Source organism: Phocoena sinus, chromosome 1 (genome assembly GCF_008692025.1).
Source record: "Phocoena sinus isolate mPhoSin1 chromosome 1, mPhoSin1.pri, whole genome shotgun sequence".
Lineage (NCBI taxonomy): Eukaryota > Metazoa > Chordata > Mammalia > Artiodactyla > Phocoenidae > Phocoena > Phocoena sinus.
In genome coordinates, this window is record NC_045763.1 from 171,793,623 (window position 1) to 171,808,437 (window position 14,815).

General features: G+C 45.4%; 1 protein-coding gene across 1 annotated transcript in view; it reads left to right on the top strand.

Moving 5' to 3' along the window:
• Positions 1–14,815, top strand: part of USH2A (usherin) — an 815,986-nt gene that overhangs the window by 774,870 nt on the left and 26,301 nt on the right. The window contains 1 exon segment of the mRNA XM_032639255.1: positions 1,336–1,580. Within this exon segment, the coding sequence (XP_032495146.1) occupies positions 1,336–1,580 (245 nt within the window).

Below are 14,815 nucleotides of genomic sequence, written 5' to 3' on the forward strand. Positions count from 1 at the left end.
AATAACGATAATATTCCAGATTCAGAGTTAGGGTTAGCAAAGTGTAGCCCCCCTCTCATGGAGTTCAATTTTTAATTTTAGTCACCTTCTCTCCCTCCCTTAAACATCCTCATCCCAGTGCTAAATGCTTCCCCTTTAATCAACTTGCCCTGACAATGTGGGTGTGAAGGCCAAGCAGACCCATCCAGTCCTTGAGGGGCTGCAAAGGGGGAGGGCTGTCAAAAAAGTAGGCATTTACAGCTGTGTCTGTCCTTCTTCCTCTTGGCCACGAGCACTGGCTTTAGAAGAGCAGCTCCCTGGCCCTCTGCTGCATGACGGCTTCGTGGATCCAGAGGCTTCTGAGCTGGTGCTAGCAAAGGGCTGGGATGGAGATGATCTCTGAGACTTTCTCCCACTCAGATTGCCAGGCCGACGGCGATTCCACAGCTTAACGCTGTTCTGCAGTGATCCCATAAGCCTTTCCGAGTCTGACCCGCTCATTCCAGCTTTCCCACAACCACAGACTTGACAGTCCTGCTACTCCCCATCCTTCGATCCTTCATCCCTGGAAAGCCCTTACTTAGCACAGGGACTGGCACAGGGTAAATGCTCACTAAATGTGAGCTACGTCTATCAGCGTCATGTGCAGAGAATCACATCAACTGAACTCTTAACACCTGAATAGAAATCAAAGGTAAGTGGTCCCTTTGCTAAAGGATTTCCATCCCTAGGAAGCTCTCCCAGGGCATTTGAGTGATGACTTGCAGAGCTTTTGTTACTTAACAGAGAGGCCAGAGTACAAGAAGTACTATAAAGACCACATGTTAGTGAGCACAAGCTGTTAACATCCCAATGGAAAATGGTATCTGACGTCTCAAAATCCAGTTTGCAAGAAACTTCGCAGGAACAGGGCTGTGGCATGAAGTGAGGGGGACCCTGGATCCACACAGCATTGACTGTGTATGTAATGGGGTTTCTGTAGCAATATTAGTCTGGGTTCCAACCCTCACATGAGCCCAGAAAGGACTGCTCCCCAGGCACACAGCTGTGAAGTAGGCTTTTCCCAAGGTTACTTTGGTAACCCTCTTAAAAAATCCCCTCATCCCCCCTCCAACTGTATTTCCCGGGAGCGTGCCAAGGCAGCTGCAATTTCCAACCTGAGAGGTGTCAGCAAGGTCTCCCAAGGGCTGTAAACTTCTCCTTACACCCACCGACCCACTGCACCATTTCCCCAGCCTGAACACAAGTGCAACAAAGCACTATACATGCCTTTCTGATTGATTAAACAACAGAGCAAGAAATCACAAAATTGCCTTCTGAAATAGCGTTTCCTTTTTCTGTCCCTGGGTTTTGCAGGCCTGGTGCTGACAACTCCTGGAGAAAAGAAAGGATCAGGGAGCAAAAGCACGGAGTTCTACAGCGAGTTATGGTTCATAGTGTTAATGGCAATTCTGGGCTTGATCTTGTTGGCCATTTTTCTGTCCCTGATACTACAGAGAAAAATCCTCAAAGAACCATATATAAGAGAGAGGCCTCCTTTAGTGCCTCTTCCAAAGCGGATGTCTCCATTGAATGTATACCCACCGGGGGAAACCCACATGGTATGTCTCTAAAGGCGGCCTCATTTCTCTATCACTGGACTAAAATATTTGTTTGTATTTAGAAGGAAATATTTTCAGAGCCATAGTAGCAAGGGACTAGATGACACTTATGTTTGGCTAAATGTGGAGACCAAGGGAGACTAACCCTAGAAGGGCATTCTCAACTTTGGCTGCACGTTAGAATCACCTGGTGCTACAGACTGAATATTTGTGTCCCCCCAAAATTCATGTGTTGAAACCCTAATCCCAAGTGTGATGGTATATGGGGGGAGGGCCTTTGGGAGGTAGTTAGGTCATGAGGGTGGAGCCCTCATGAATGGGATTAGTGCCCTTATAAAGAGACCCCAGAGAGCTCCCTTGTCCTTTCCACCATGTGAGGACGAGGAAGTGGGCCCACACCAGACACTCAATCTGCCGGCACCTTGATCTTGGACTTCCCAGCCTCCAGAATTTAAGAAATAAATTTCTGTTGCCTCTAGGTCACCCAGTCCATGGTATTCTGTTATAGCAGCCCTAATGGGCTAAGACATCTGGGAAAGTTTTTAAAACGCTGATACCTGGGCCTTATCCCAGAAATTCTGATTTCATTGGCCTTGGATGGGGCCTGGGGATTGGTATTCTTTTTTTAACTCCGAAAGTGATTCTAATGTGCACCAGGGGTGAGTATTTCTGCTTTGTAGTCGTAAGTCAGGGGATGGTGGAGGAGAGTTGTATATTGAAATCACCTGGAGAATTTATAGGTTATATTACTGTTTAACTTGGGGAATTAGAAATAAAAGGGGAGATAGGGAAGGACTTAAGTGCCAGCAGTCCTGGGTCTGTTCTTGACCCTGACACCCTGCACCAGTGCAGATGGATGGCTCTTTGTGGCTCCAGACCACAGACCACCTACTGCCAAGATGGAGGTCAGGCAAAGATCTGGGGGGTAAAGGTCACACGGAGGGTGACACGAGGCATCGCTGCACCAAGCACTCATTGAAGAGGTAAAAGATGACTGAATCCCATGGTGCAGTCTGGCATGGGGCTGTCTGGGCAAGGAAAGGCTGTAATTTATAAATCCCCCAAGTACCAGTCTGCTCCCCAAACTGTGTGCCAAAATGCATCTGCCCAAGGGGACCCCTTTTCCCCGGTTTGCACAAAGATTCTATATGAGCTAGTGGCCACCCTGTGCCGCTGAAATTCTGATCACCAATTCCAATGTGTGGGGAGGCTTTCCACACCAACAGGCAATTCTCTGACACCAGCTGGGTGTTCTGCGTTCAACTGAATTCTGACACTGTCTACCCAGAGAGAGCATCAGATTCCACAGGGGAAGGGCTCAGTCCTATAAGACTCTTGTCCCCTCTGTGTCCCCTTCCCTGCCAACCTCAGGTGCCAGTCACAAGTCCAGATTGTCACCTGTGCTTCTGACCTACTGGCTACAGATTGGGGGCTCCAGTGACCAAATCCTTGGGTTTCTTAATTCGTTAACAAATTTAATGAACAGTAACGAATTTTAAATGTGTTAACATTTTCAAGATCACAAAGCATAAATTGAGTCCAGCTAAGTTTAAGTGCAGATTCTACTTGTACAGTCAGCCCTATATATCTACAGATTCCACAGACACAGAGGGCTGACCATGAGAATTGAGCATCCTCGGATTTTGGTACCCATGGGAGGGAGTCCTGGAGCCAAATCCCCTTGGACACCGAGGGACAGTTGTAATTACTGGCTTGCAGATCCTTTCATTCTCTGCAATACTAAACAAATAAAGCAGTATCACCTCAACACTTAGCAATTAGTTTCTACTCACCGAGTGATTTAAATTGCCGAACTCTTATATTATGAAAATGCATCTCCAGATAGTATTAATGTGTGGGTGTGATTATACTGTCCTTGGAGAAACATAAAGAATTTGGGTTTTGGTTTTTTTTTTTTAATTTTATTGAAGTATAGTTGATTTACAATGTTGTGTTAATTTCTGCTATAGAGCAAAGTGATTCAGTTATACATATATATATTCTTTTTCACATTTTTTCGATTGTGGTTTATCAAAAGATATTGAATAGAGTTCTCCTGCTGTACAGTAGGCACTTGTTGTTTATCCATCCTGTATACAATACTTTGAATCTGCTAATTCCAAACTTCCAATCCTTACCTCCCTCATCGCCCTGCCCCTTGACAACCACAAGTCTGTTCTCTGTGTCCTTGAGTCTGTTTCTGTTTCGTAGATAAGTTGATTTGCGTCATATATTAGATTCCATCATAAGTGATACCATATGATATTTGTCTTTCTCTTTCTGACTTACTTTGCTTAGGAGGTTAATCTCTAGGTCCATCCATGTTGCTGCAAATGGCATTATTTCATTCTTGTTTATGGCTGAGTACTATTCTCTTATATAAATATAGCACTCTTCTTTATCCACGCATCTGTCAATGGACATGTAGTTTGTTTCCATGTTTTGGGTATTGTAAATAGTGCTTTTATGAACATTGGCGTGCATGTATCTTTTAGAATTAGAGTTTTGTCCTGATATATGCCCAGGAGTGGGATTGCTGGATCATATGGCAACTCTATTTTTAGTTTTTGAGGACCATCCATACTGTTTTTTATAGTGGCTGCACTGATTTACATTCCCACCAACAGTGTAGGAAGGTTCCCTTTTCTATACTCGCCCTCCAGAACTTGTTATTTTTAGACTTTTTAATGATGACTAGTCTGTCCAGTGTGAGGTGGTACCTCACTGTAGTTTTGATTTGCATTTCTCAAATAATTAGCAATGTTGAGCATCTTTTCATGTGCCTGTTGGACATGTTTATGTCTTCTTTGGAGAAATGTCTACTGAGGTCTTCAGCCCACTTCTCAGTTAGGTTGTCTGTTTTTTTTATTATTAAGTTGTATGACCTGTTTGTATATTTTCTAAATTAAGCCCTTATCATTTGCATCATTTGCAAATATTTTCTCCCAGTCCATAGCTTGTCTTTTCATTTTATTTATGGTTTCCTTTGCTATGCAAAAGCTTATAAGTTTGATTAGGTCTCAATTAGTGACTTTTTCCTTTTATTTTTTTAACATCCTTATTGGAGTATAATTGCTTTACAATGTTGTGTTAGTTTCTGCTGTATAACAAAGTGAATCAGATATATGTATACATATATCCCCATATCCCCTCCCTCTCGAGTCTCCCTCCCACCCACCCTATCACACCTCTCTAAGTGGTCACAAAGCACCGAGCTGATCTCCACATGTTATGCAGCTGCTTCCCACTAGCGATCTATTTTACATTTGGTAGTGTACATATGTCCATGCCACTCTCTCACTTCATCCCAGCTTACCCTTCCCCCTCCCCATGTCCTCAAGTCCATTCTCTATGTCTGTGTCTTTATTCCTGTCCTGTACCTAGGTTCATCAGAACCATATTTTTCTTTCTAAATTCCATATATATGTGTTAGCATACAGCATTTGTTTTTCTGACTTACTTCACTCTGTATGACAGACTCTAGGTCCATTCACCTCACTACAAATAACTCAATTTCATTTCTTTTTATGGCTGAGTAATATTCCATTGTATATACATGCCACATCTTCTTTATCCATTCATCTCTTGATGGACACGTAGGTTGCTTTCATGGCCTGGCTATTGTAAATAGTGCTGAAATGAACATTGTGGTACATGACTCTTTTTGAATTATTGTTTTCTCGGGGTATATGCCCAGTAGTGGGATTGCTGGGTCATCTGGTAGTTCTATTTTTAGTTTTTTAAGGAACCTCCATACTGTTCTCCATAGTGGCTGTATCTATTTACAGTCCCACCAACTGTGCAAGAGGGTTCCCTTTTCTCCACACCGTCTCCAGCATTTATTGTTTGTAGATTTTTTGATGACGGACATTCTGACAAGTATGAGGTGATACTTCATTGTAGTTTTGATTTGCATTTCTCTAATGATTAGTGATGTTGACCATCCTTTCATGTGTTTGTTGGCAATCTGTACATCTTCTTTGGAGAAATGTCTATTTAGGTCTTCTACCCATTTTGGATTGGGTTGTTTGTTTTTTTGATATTGAGCTGCATGAGCTGTCTTCTGTATTGTAGAGATTAATCCTTTGTCAGTTGACTCGTTTGCAAATATTTTCTCCCATTCTGAGGGTTGTCCCATTCTGAGGCCAGACACTATAAAACTCTTAGAGGAAAGCATAGGAAGAACACTCTTTGACATAAATCACAGCAAGATCCATTTTGTTTTAATTTTATTGCCCTGGGAGACCGACCTAAGAAAACATTAGTACAATTTATGTCAGAGTATGTTTGGCTTATGTTCTCTTCTAGGAGTTTTATGGTGTCGTGTCTTATATTTAAGCCTGTAAGCCATTTTGAGTTTATTTTTCTGTGTTGTGTTGAGAGTGTGTTCTAACTTCATTGATTTTTATGCAGTTGTCCAACTTGCCCAACAGGACGTACTGAAGAGACGCTTTTTCCCGTTGTATATTCTTGCTTCCTTTGTCAGAGATTAATTGACCATAGGTGTGTGGGTTTATTTCTGGCCTCTCTAATCAGTTCCATTGATACCTATGTCTTCTTGTGCCAATACCATGCTATTTGATTACTGTAGCTTTCTAGTATTGTTCCAACAACCTACTCCTTGGGTTCAATTAATTTGCTAGTACAAGTCACAGAACCCAGAGAAACATTTTACTTGCTGGATCACCAGTTTCTTCTAAAAGGATATAAATCAGAAACAGCTGTTAGAAGAGATGCACAGAACTACAGATGGGGGAAGGAAGCAGAGCTTCCATGCCCTCTCGAATCTCTCCACTCTCCCAAAATCTCCAGGTGTTTGGCGACCTGGAAGGTCTCTGAACGCCATTTTGGGGGGTTTTCTGGAGGCTTCATTACATAGACATGATTGACTAAATTATTGGCCGCTGGTCATTGATTCAACCCCCATGCCTTCTCCCCTCCCTGGAGATCAGGGCACTGGACTGAAATTTCCAACCCTCTAATCAGGGGGTTGGTTTCCCAGGCAACCAGTAGTCAACCTTAGGTGCAACCAAAAGTCACTTCATTAAGATAACAAAAGACACCTGTGTCAGTCTAATCATTTAGGAAATCCTAAGGATTTTAGAAGCCCTGTACCAGAAACGGGATGAAGACCTAATATATATATTTCTCATTATAAATCAGTTATCACAGCAGCACGCAGATAAAGCACAGAAACCTGGTCAAACTGCTTAAGTTTCAATCGTTCAGAAAACAGAGATGAGGGAACGCTAGCATTGTCCACCTTCCATATCTCTTCAGTCTTCAAGGACACAGCAATGACAGAGGTCAATGCCCGGATGAAGCTGTATTGTGGCCAAGTAGCAGAATAGGTGGGGGCAGGAGAGGGCCGCTGTTCCTCGTACACCCGTGGACTGTGGTGGATGCAGAGGCCGCTGGGGGAAAGTGACGTGGTGGCGGGGAAGCAAGGAAGATGCCTCCCACGTCCCTTAGCCTGGGCTCCCTCGCCATCCACATCTCCGCCTCCGCTCTCCTGGCTCCGTCCTCCAAGCCTCCTTCCTCTCTGAGCACATCAGGCTCCGCCTGCGGGGCAGCTGCTGAATGCACGGCTGTTGAGTGGGCAGTTCAGGCGCTGGGGCCGTGTGCTTCTGTTCAGGGGAGAGCCCTGAGGAGGCTCTCGCTGAGGGGCTGACTCTGCAGAACTTTCCCTTGTTGCAGAGTAATGTTCTCTCTCCGACTCCCACGAGGCCGTGCTCTTAGACAGGGGATGCACCACTGCTGGAGGGAAGCGCATGGAAGACCAGGCGGGCCGGAGAGATCTCTTAGGCGATCTGGGAAATGAGTTAAATCAACCCTGGGGTGCATCGAGTGTGTGGAGAAGGTGGATGGGATCACCCGGGTTTATCGACTCTGTAACATGACGTCCAGATACAGGAAACTTACCCACGGACCAGTAGCATCCAGGACTGGGTTCAGTGATCAGTTCTATCCCTCCACCCATCCCTACAGCCCAGCCCCTCTGCCTCCCAGACCTTCCTGAGGAGGAATCCAGTTTTGCCCGTTTGGTTAGGTTAGTGATCAAGAAACGAGCAGCTCATCCCTGTGGGCAAGTTACACTCGATGGTTCCGTTGCTTGGAGTTATCCTGAGTCTTGTTAAGCTCTGTTTTGTCAAAGTGAGACCCCTGAATATCGGTATCAGCATCACATGGGAGGCTGACCTGCGTCTCAGAGGAAGAAACCTGAGAGTCTGCCATTTCCAGCAACCTTGGAAAGGCTGATGCTCTGTGAAGTTTGAGAACAGCCCTGAATGAATGAAAAGATAACACAGTTGCTGTGAGCAGTGCGTACAGTCCGATGGCCAATAAGACCCAGTTGGGGGTGGTGACTGCATGATTCCACTTAGATGAGGTTTTTAAATAGTCAAACTCAGGGAAGCAAAGACTAGAATGGTGGTTGCCAGGAGCTGTGGGAGGGGGAAATGGGGAGTTGATAATGAACAGGTGAAAAGCTTCAGTAATGCAAGATGAAGTTCTAGAACTCTGCTGTATCGCATGGTCCTACAGAGAACAGCGCTCTGTTGGTGAGAGGGTAGATCTCTTACTGCAAGACAATAAAATTAAGTTAAAAAACAAACAGGTGAGACTGCTGATGAGTCCTTGCAGTCCTGACAGGATCCAGGCCCAGCCCCCTGTGGGCGGGGACATAGGCTTCAGCTGAGAGGAGCAGGCAGAGGAATTCAAACTCCCTCCTCCTCTCCTCCCCTGACCACCCCGGCAAAGCAGAATGGCACCCACCTGATTGACCTCTGCCGAGGGGCCAGGACAGAGTGAGGAGGGGAAGGGGAGGGGGCCGGCTGGCTATGGGGTCTCTGGGCCCAGAGAAGGGGCTGGTCATCAGAAGGGAGGGTGCTACTTCCAGGCCCTGCAGCATTCCCAGAAGTGAAATCTGGGGTCTACCGGGGTGCCAGGCAGTGTTCCCCAACCCATTGAATCAGTTTAACTCTACCCAGTGGACGAAAGTTCCTTACAAGTTTGCTTTTGTAAAACCTCTTTGAAACTAAACTGTTCTCACAGTGTTGGAGAACTGGATGATTATTAGCAAACGTTAGTCAAACTGAAGAGAAGACACTTTACATTAATAGAACAAAAGGAAGAGCTGATGCGGATGTCCGTGGGCTCTGGAACCTGCAGGTATGAATCTGAATAAGAGCAAGCTGCACTGAACTGCTCTGTTTCCCAGGCTGACTTGCTTTTCCCTTGAGTAGGTCAATGCTAGCTACCCCTACAGCGCGCGCGCACACACACACACACACACACACACAGCCCTACCTCATCTGACAAGCCCTGGTTTCAAGGCTGCTGTAAACCTGTCCCAGGCCCTCCTGTCCTCTGAACAGGTAAGATACTCTTTAACATCAGAGACAAACTGATAGAAGGCTTTTCAGCTCAACCTTGAGCAGAGAAAAATGGGGCAGAGGTGACAGAGAAAGCGAGAACTTTTTCTATTGTTTAATTCTAAATATGTTAACATTTTAGAGATCACTCAGCATAAGCTGAGTCCAGCTAAGTTTAAGTGTAGGTTTTTGGGGGTTTTTTTTGCGGTACGCGGGCCTCTCATTGTTGTGGCCTCTCCCGTTGCGGAGCACAGGCTCCGGACGCGCAGGCTCGGCGGCCATGGCTCACAGGCCCAGCCGCTCCGCGGCATGTGGGATCTTCCCAGACTGGGGCAGGAACCCGTGTTCCCTGCATCGGCAGACGGACTCCCAACCACTGTGCCATCAGGGAAGCCCCATGTAGACTTTTTAATGATGGCCATTCTGACCTGTGTTAGATGGTACTTCATTGTAGTTTTGATTACTATTTCTCTAATAACTAGTGAATACGAGCATCTTTTCATGAGCCTCTTGGCCAACCGTATGTCTTCTTTGGGGATATGTCTCTTTACGTCTTCTGCCCATCTTTCAATTAGGTTGTTCTATTTTTATTTATTTTTATTATTATTATTAGTGTGTGTTTGTGTGCTCCATTGTGCGGCTTGCAGGATTTTGGTTCCCTGACCAAGGATTGAAATTGGGCCATGGCAGTGAAAGCACCAATCCTAACCCCTGGACCACCAGGGAAGTTCTGGGGTTGTTTGTTTTTTCTCACTGAGTTGTTTGTACATTTTAGAAATGAGACCGTTACCGGTCGCATCATTTGCAAATATTTTCTCCCAGACTGTAGGTTGTTTGGTTTATGGTTTCGTTTCTTGTGCAAAAGCTTATACGTTTGATTAGATCCCATTTGTTTATTTTTGCTTTTATTTCTATTGCCTTGGGAGACTGACCTAAAAAAACCAGTATTATTTATGACTTTAGGTCAGAAAATGCTTTGCCTGTGTTCCCTTCTAGGAGTTTTATGGTGTCGTGTCTTATATTTAAGCCTGTAAGCCATTTTGAGTTTATTTTTGTGTATGGTGTGAGGGTGTGTTCTAACTTCATTGATTTTTATGCAGTTGTCCAACTTGCCCAACAGGACGTACTGAAGAGACGCTTTTTCCCGTTGTATATTCTTCCTTCCTTTGTCAGAGGTTAATTGACCATAGGTGTGTGGGTTTATTTCTGGCCTCTCTATTCAGTTCCATTGATACCTATGTCTTTTTGTGCCAATACCATGCTATTTGATTACTGTAGCTTTGTAGTATTGTTCCAACAACCTACTCCTTGGGTTCAATTAATTTGCTAGTACAAGTCACAGAACCCAGAGAAACATTTTACTTGCTGGATCACCAGTTTCTTCTAAAAGGATATAAATCAGAAACAGCTGTTAGAAGAGATGCACAGAACTACAGATGGGGGAAGGAAGCAGAGCTTCCATGCCCTCTCGAATCTCTCCACTCTCCCAAAATCTCCAGGTGTTTGGCGACCTGGAAGGTCTCTGAACGCCATTTTGGGGGGTTTTCTGGAGGCTTCATTACATAGACATGATTGACTAAATTATTGGCCGCTGGTCATTGATTCAACCCCCATGCCTTCTCCCCTCCCTGGAGATCAGGGCACTGGACTGAAATTTCCAACCCTCTAATCAGGGGGTTGGTTTCCCAGGCAACCAGTAGTCAACCTTAGGTGCAACCAAAAGTCACTTCATTAAGATAACAAAAGACACCTGTGTCAGTCTAATCATTTAGGAAATCCTAAGGATTTTAGAAGCCCTGTACCAGAAACGGGATGAAGACCTAATATATATATTTCTCATTATAAATCAGTTATCACAGCAGCACGCAGATAAAGCACAGAAACCTGGTCAAACTGCTTAAGTTTCAATCGTTCAGAAAACAGAGATGAGGGAACGCTAGCATTGTCCACCTTCCATATCTCTTCAGTCTTCAAGGACACAGCAATGACAGAGGTCAATGCCCTGATGAAGCTGTATTGTGGCCAAGTAGCAGAATAGGTGGGGGCAGGAGAGGGCCGCTGTTCCTCGTAGACCCGTGGACTGTGGTGGATGCAGAGGCCGCTGGGGGAAAGTGACGTGGTGGCGGGGAAGCAAGGAAGATGCCTCCCACGTCCCTTAGCCTGGGCTCCCTCGCCATCCACATCTCCGCCTCCGCTCTCCTGGCTCCGTCCTCCAAGCCTCCTTCCTCTCTGAGCACATCAGGCTCCGCCTGCGGGGCAGCTGCTGAATGCACGGCTGTTGAGTGGGCAGTTCAGGCGCTGGGGCCGTGTGCTTCTGTTCAGGGGAGAGCCCTGAGGAGGCTCTCGCTGAGGGGCTGACTCTGCAGAACTTTCCCTTGTTGCAGAGTAATGTTCTCTCTCCGACTCCCACGAGGCCGTGCTCTTAGACAGGGGATGCACCACTGCTGGAGGGAAGCGCATGGAAGACCAGGCGGGCCGGAGAGATCTCTTAGGCGATCTGGGAAATGAGTTAAATCAACCCTGGGGTGCATCGAGTGTGTGGAGAAGGTGGATGGGATCACCCGGGTTTATCGACTCTGTAACATGACGTCCAGATACAGGAAACTTACCCACGGACCAGTAGCATCCAGGACTGGGTTCAGTGATCAGTTCTATCCCTCCACCCATCCCTACAGCCCAGCCCCTCTGCCTCCCAGACCTTCCTGAGGAGGAATCCAGTTTTGCCCGTTTGGTTAGGTTAGTGATCAAGAAACGAGCAGCTCATCCCTGTGGGCAAGTTACACTCGATGGTTCCGTTGCTTGGAGTTATCCTGAGTCTTGTTAAGCTCTGTTTTGTCAAAGTGAGACCCCTGAATATCGGTATCAGCATCACATGGGAGGCTGACCTGCGTCTCAGAGGAAGAAACCTGAGAGTCTGCCATTTCCAGCAACCTTGGAAAGGCTGATGCTCTGTGAAGTTTGAGAACAGCCCTGAATGAATGAAAAGATAACACAGTTGCTGTGAGCAGTGCGTACAGTCCGATGGCCAATAAGACCCAGTTGGGGGTGGTGACTGCATGATTCCACTTAGATGAGGTTTTTAAATAGTCAAACTCAGGGAAGCAAAGACTAGAATGGTGGTTGCCAGGAGCTGTGGGAGGGGGAAATGGGGAGTTGAAAATGAACAGGTGAAAAGCTTCAGTAATGCAAGATGAAGTTCTAGAACTCTGCTGTATCGCATGGTCCTACAGAGAACAGCGCTCTGTTGGTGAGAGGGTAGATCTCTTACTGCAAGACAATAAAATTAAGTTAAAAAACAAACAGGTGAGACTGCTGATGAGTCCTTGCAGTCCTGACAGGATCCAGGCCCAGCCCCCTGTGGGCGGGGACATAGGCTTCAGCTGAGAGGAGCAGGCAGAGGAATTCAAACTCCCTCCTCCTCTCCTCCCCTGACCACCCCGGCAAAGCAGAATGGCACCCACCTGATTGACCTCTGCCGAGGGGCCAGGACAGAGTGAGGAGGGGAAGGGGAGGGGGCCGGCTGGCTATGGGGTCTCTGGGCCCAGAGAAGGGGCTGGTCATCAGAAGGGAGGGTGCTACTTCCAGGCCCTGCAGCATTCCCAGAAGTGAAATCTGGGGTCTACCGGGGTGCCAGGCAGTGTTCCCCAACCCATTGAATCAGTTTAACTCTACCCAGTGGACGAAAGTTCCTTACAAGTTTGCTTTTGTAAAACCTCTTTGAAACTAAACTGTTCTCACAGTGTTGGAGAACTGGATGATTATTAGCAAACGTTAGTCAAACTGAAGAGAAGACACTTTACATTAATAGAACAAAAGGAAGAGCTGATGCGGATGTCCGTGGGCTCTGGAACCTGCAGGTATGAATCTGAATAAGAGCAAGCTGCATTGAACTGCTCTGTTTCCCAGGCTGACTTGCTTTTCCCTTGAGTAGGTCAATGCTAGCTACCCCTACAGCGCGCGCGCACACACACACACACACACACACACACACAGCCCTACCTCATCTGACAAGCCCTGGTTTCAGGGCTGCTGCAAACCTGTCCCAGGCACTCCTGTCCTCTGAACAGGTAAGATACTCTTTAACATCACAGTCAAATTGGTAGAAGGCTTTTCAGCTCAACTTTGAACAGAGAGATATGGGGCAGAGGTGCCAGAGAAAGGGAGAACTTTTTCTATTGTTTAATTCTAAATGTGTTAACATTTTCAAGATCACTCAGCATAAATTGAGTCCAGCTAAGTTTAAGTGTAGGTTTTACTTGTACAGTCAGCCCTATGAGTCTACACGTTCCACACCCACAGACATCGAAGGCTGATTATGGGACTGGAGCATCTTTGGATTCTGGTACCCGTGGCGGGGTCCTGCAGCCAATCCCCCTTGGATACGGAGAGACAATTGTAATTACTGGCTTGCAGATCCTTTCATTCTCTGCAATACTAAGCAAATAATGCAGTGTTACCGTGGTACTAAGCAGTTAGTTTCTACTCACCAAGTAATTTAAATGGCAGAACTCTTTATATATATGAAAATACATCTCCAGATAGCATATTAAAGTGTGGGTATGATTATGCTTTTCTTGGAGAAACAGAAAGAATTTGTTTTCGTGATTTTTTAAAATTTTATTAGAGTAGATTCATCGTGTTGTGTTCATTTCTGCTGTACAGCAAAGTGATTCAGTTTTATACACACACACACACACACACACACACACACACACACACACACACGTCTTTTTATATTCATTTCCATACTGACTTATCTGAGGATATTGAATAGAGTTCCCTGTGTTATAAGGTAGGGCCTTGTTGTTTATTCATCACATATAAAATAGTTTGCATCTGCTAATCCCAAACTCCCCATCCATCACTCCCCCACGCCCCTTCCCATTGGCAACCACAAGTCTGTTCTCTATGTCTGTGAGCCTGTTTCTGTTTTGTATATAGGGTCATTTGTTTTATATTTTAGATTCCATCATAAGTGATATGTGGTATTTGTCTTTCACTTTTTGACTTACTTCACTTAGTATGATAATCTCTTGACCCATCCATGTTGCTGCAAATGGCATTATTTTATTCTTTATTATGGCTGAATAATATTCCATTGTATAAATATACCACATCTTCCTTATCCACACATCTGTCCAGGGACATTTAGGTGGTTTCCATGTCTTGGATATTGTACATAGTGCTGCTATGAACATTGTGGTGCATGTATCTTTTTCAATTAGATTTTTGTCTGGATATATGCCCTGGAGCGGGATTGCTGGATCATATAGCAACTCTATTTTCAGTTTCTTGAGGAACCTCCATAGTGTTTTCCGTAGTGGCTGCACCAACTGACATTCCCACCAAGAGTGCAGGAGGGTTCCCTTTTCTCCACACCCCCTCCAGCAGTTGTTATTTGTAGATTTTTAAATTATGGCCATTCTGACCAGTGTTAGATGGTACTACATCGTATTTTTGATTACCATTTCTCTAATAACTAGTGAATATGAACATCTTTTCTGTGCCTCTTGGCCAGCCATATGTCTTCTTTGGAGATATGTCTATTTAGGTCTTTTGCCCATCTTTCAGTTGGGTTGTTTTATTTTTATTTATTTATTATTATTTTGTTTGTGTGTGTGTGTGTGCTGCATTGTGCGGCTTGCAGGATTTTAGTGCCCTGATCAGGGATTGAAATTGGGCCACAGCAGTGAAAGCACCAATCCTAACCCCTGGATCACCAGGGAAGTTCTGGGGTTGTTTGTTTTTTCTCACTGAGTTGTATGAGCTATTTGTACATTTTAGAAATTAAGCCCCTTGGGCTTCCCTGGTGGCGCAGTGGTTGAGAGTCCGCCTGCCGATGCAGGGGACACAGGTTCGTGC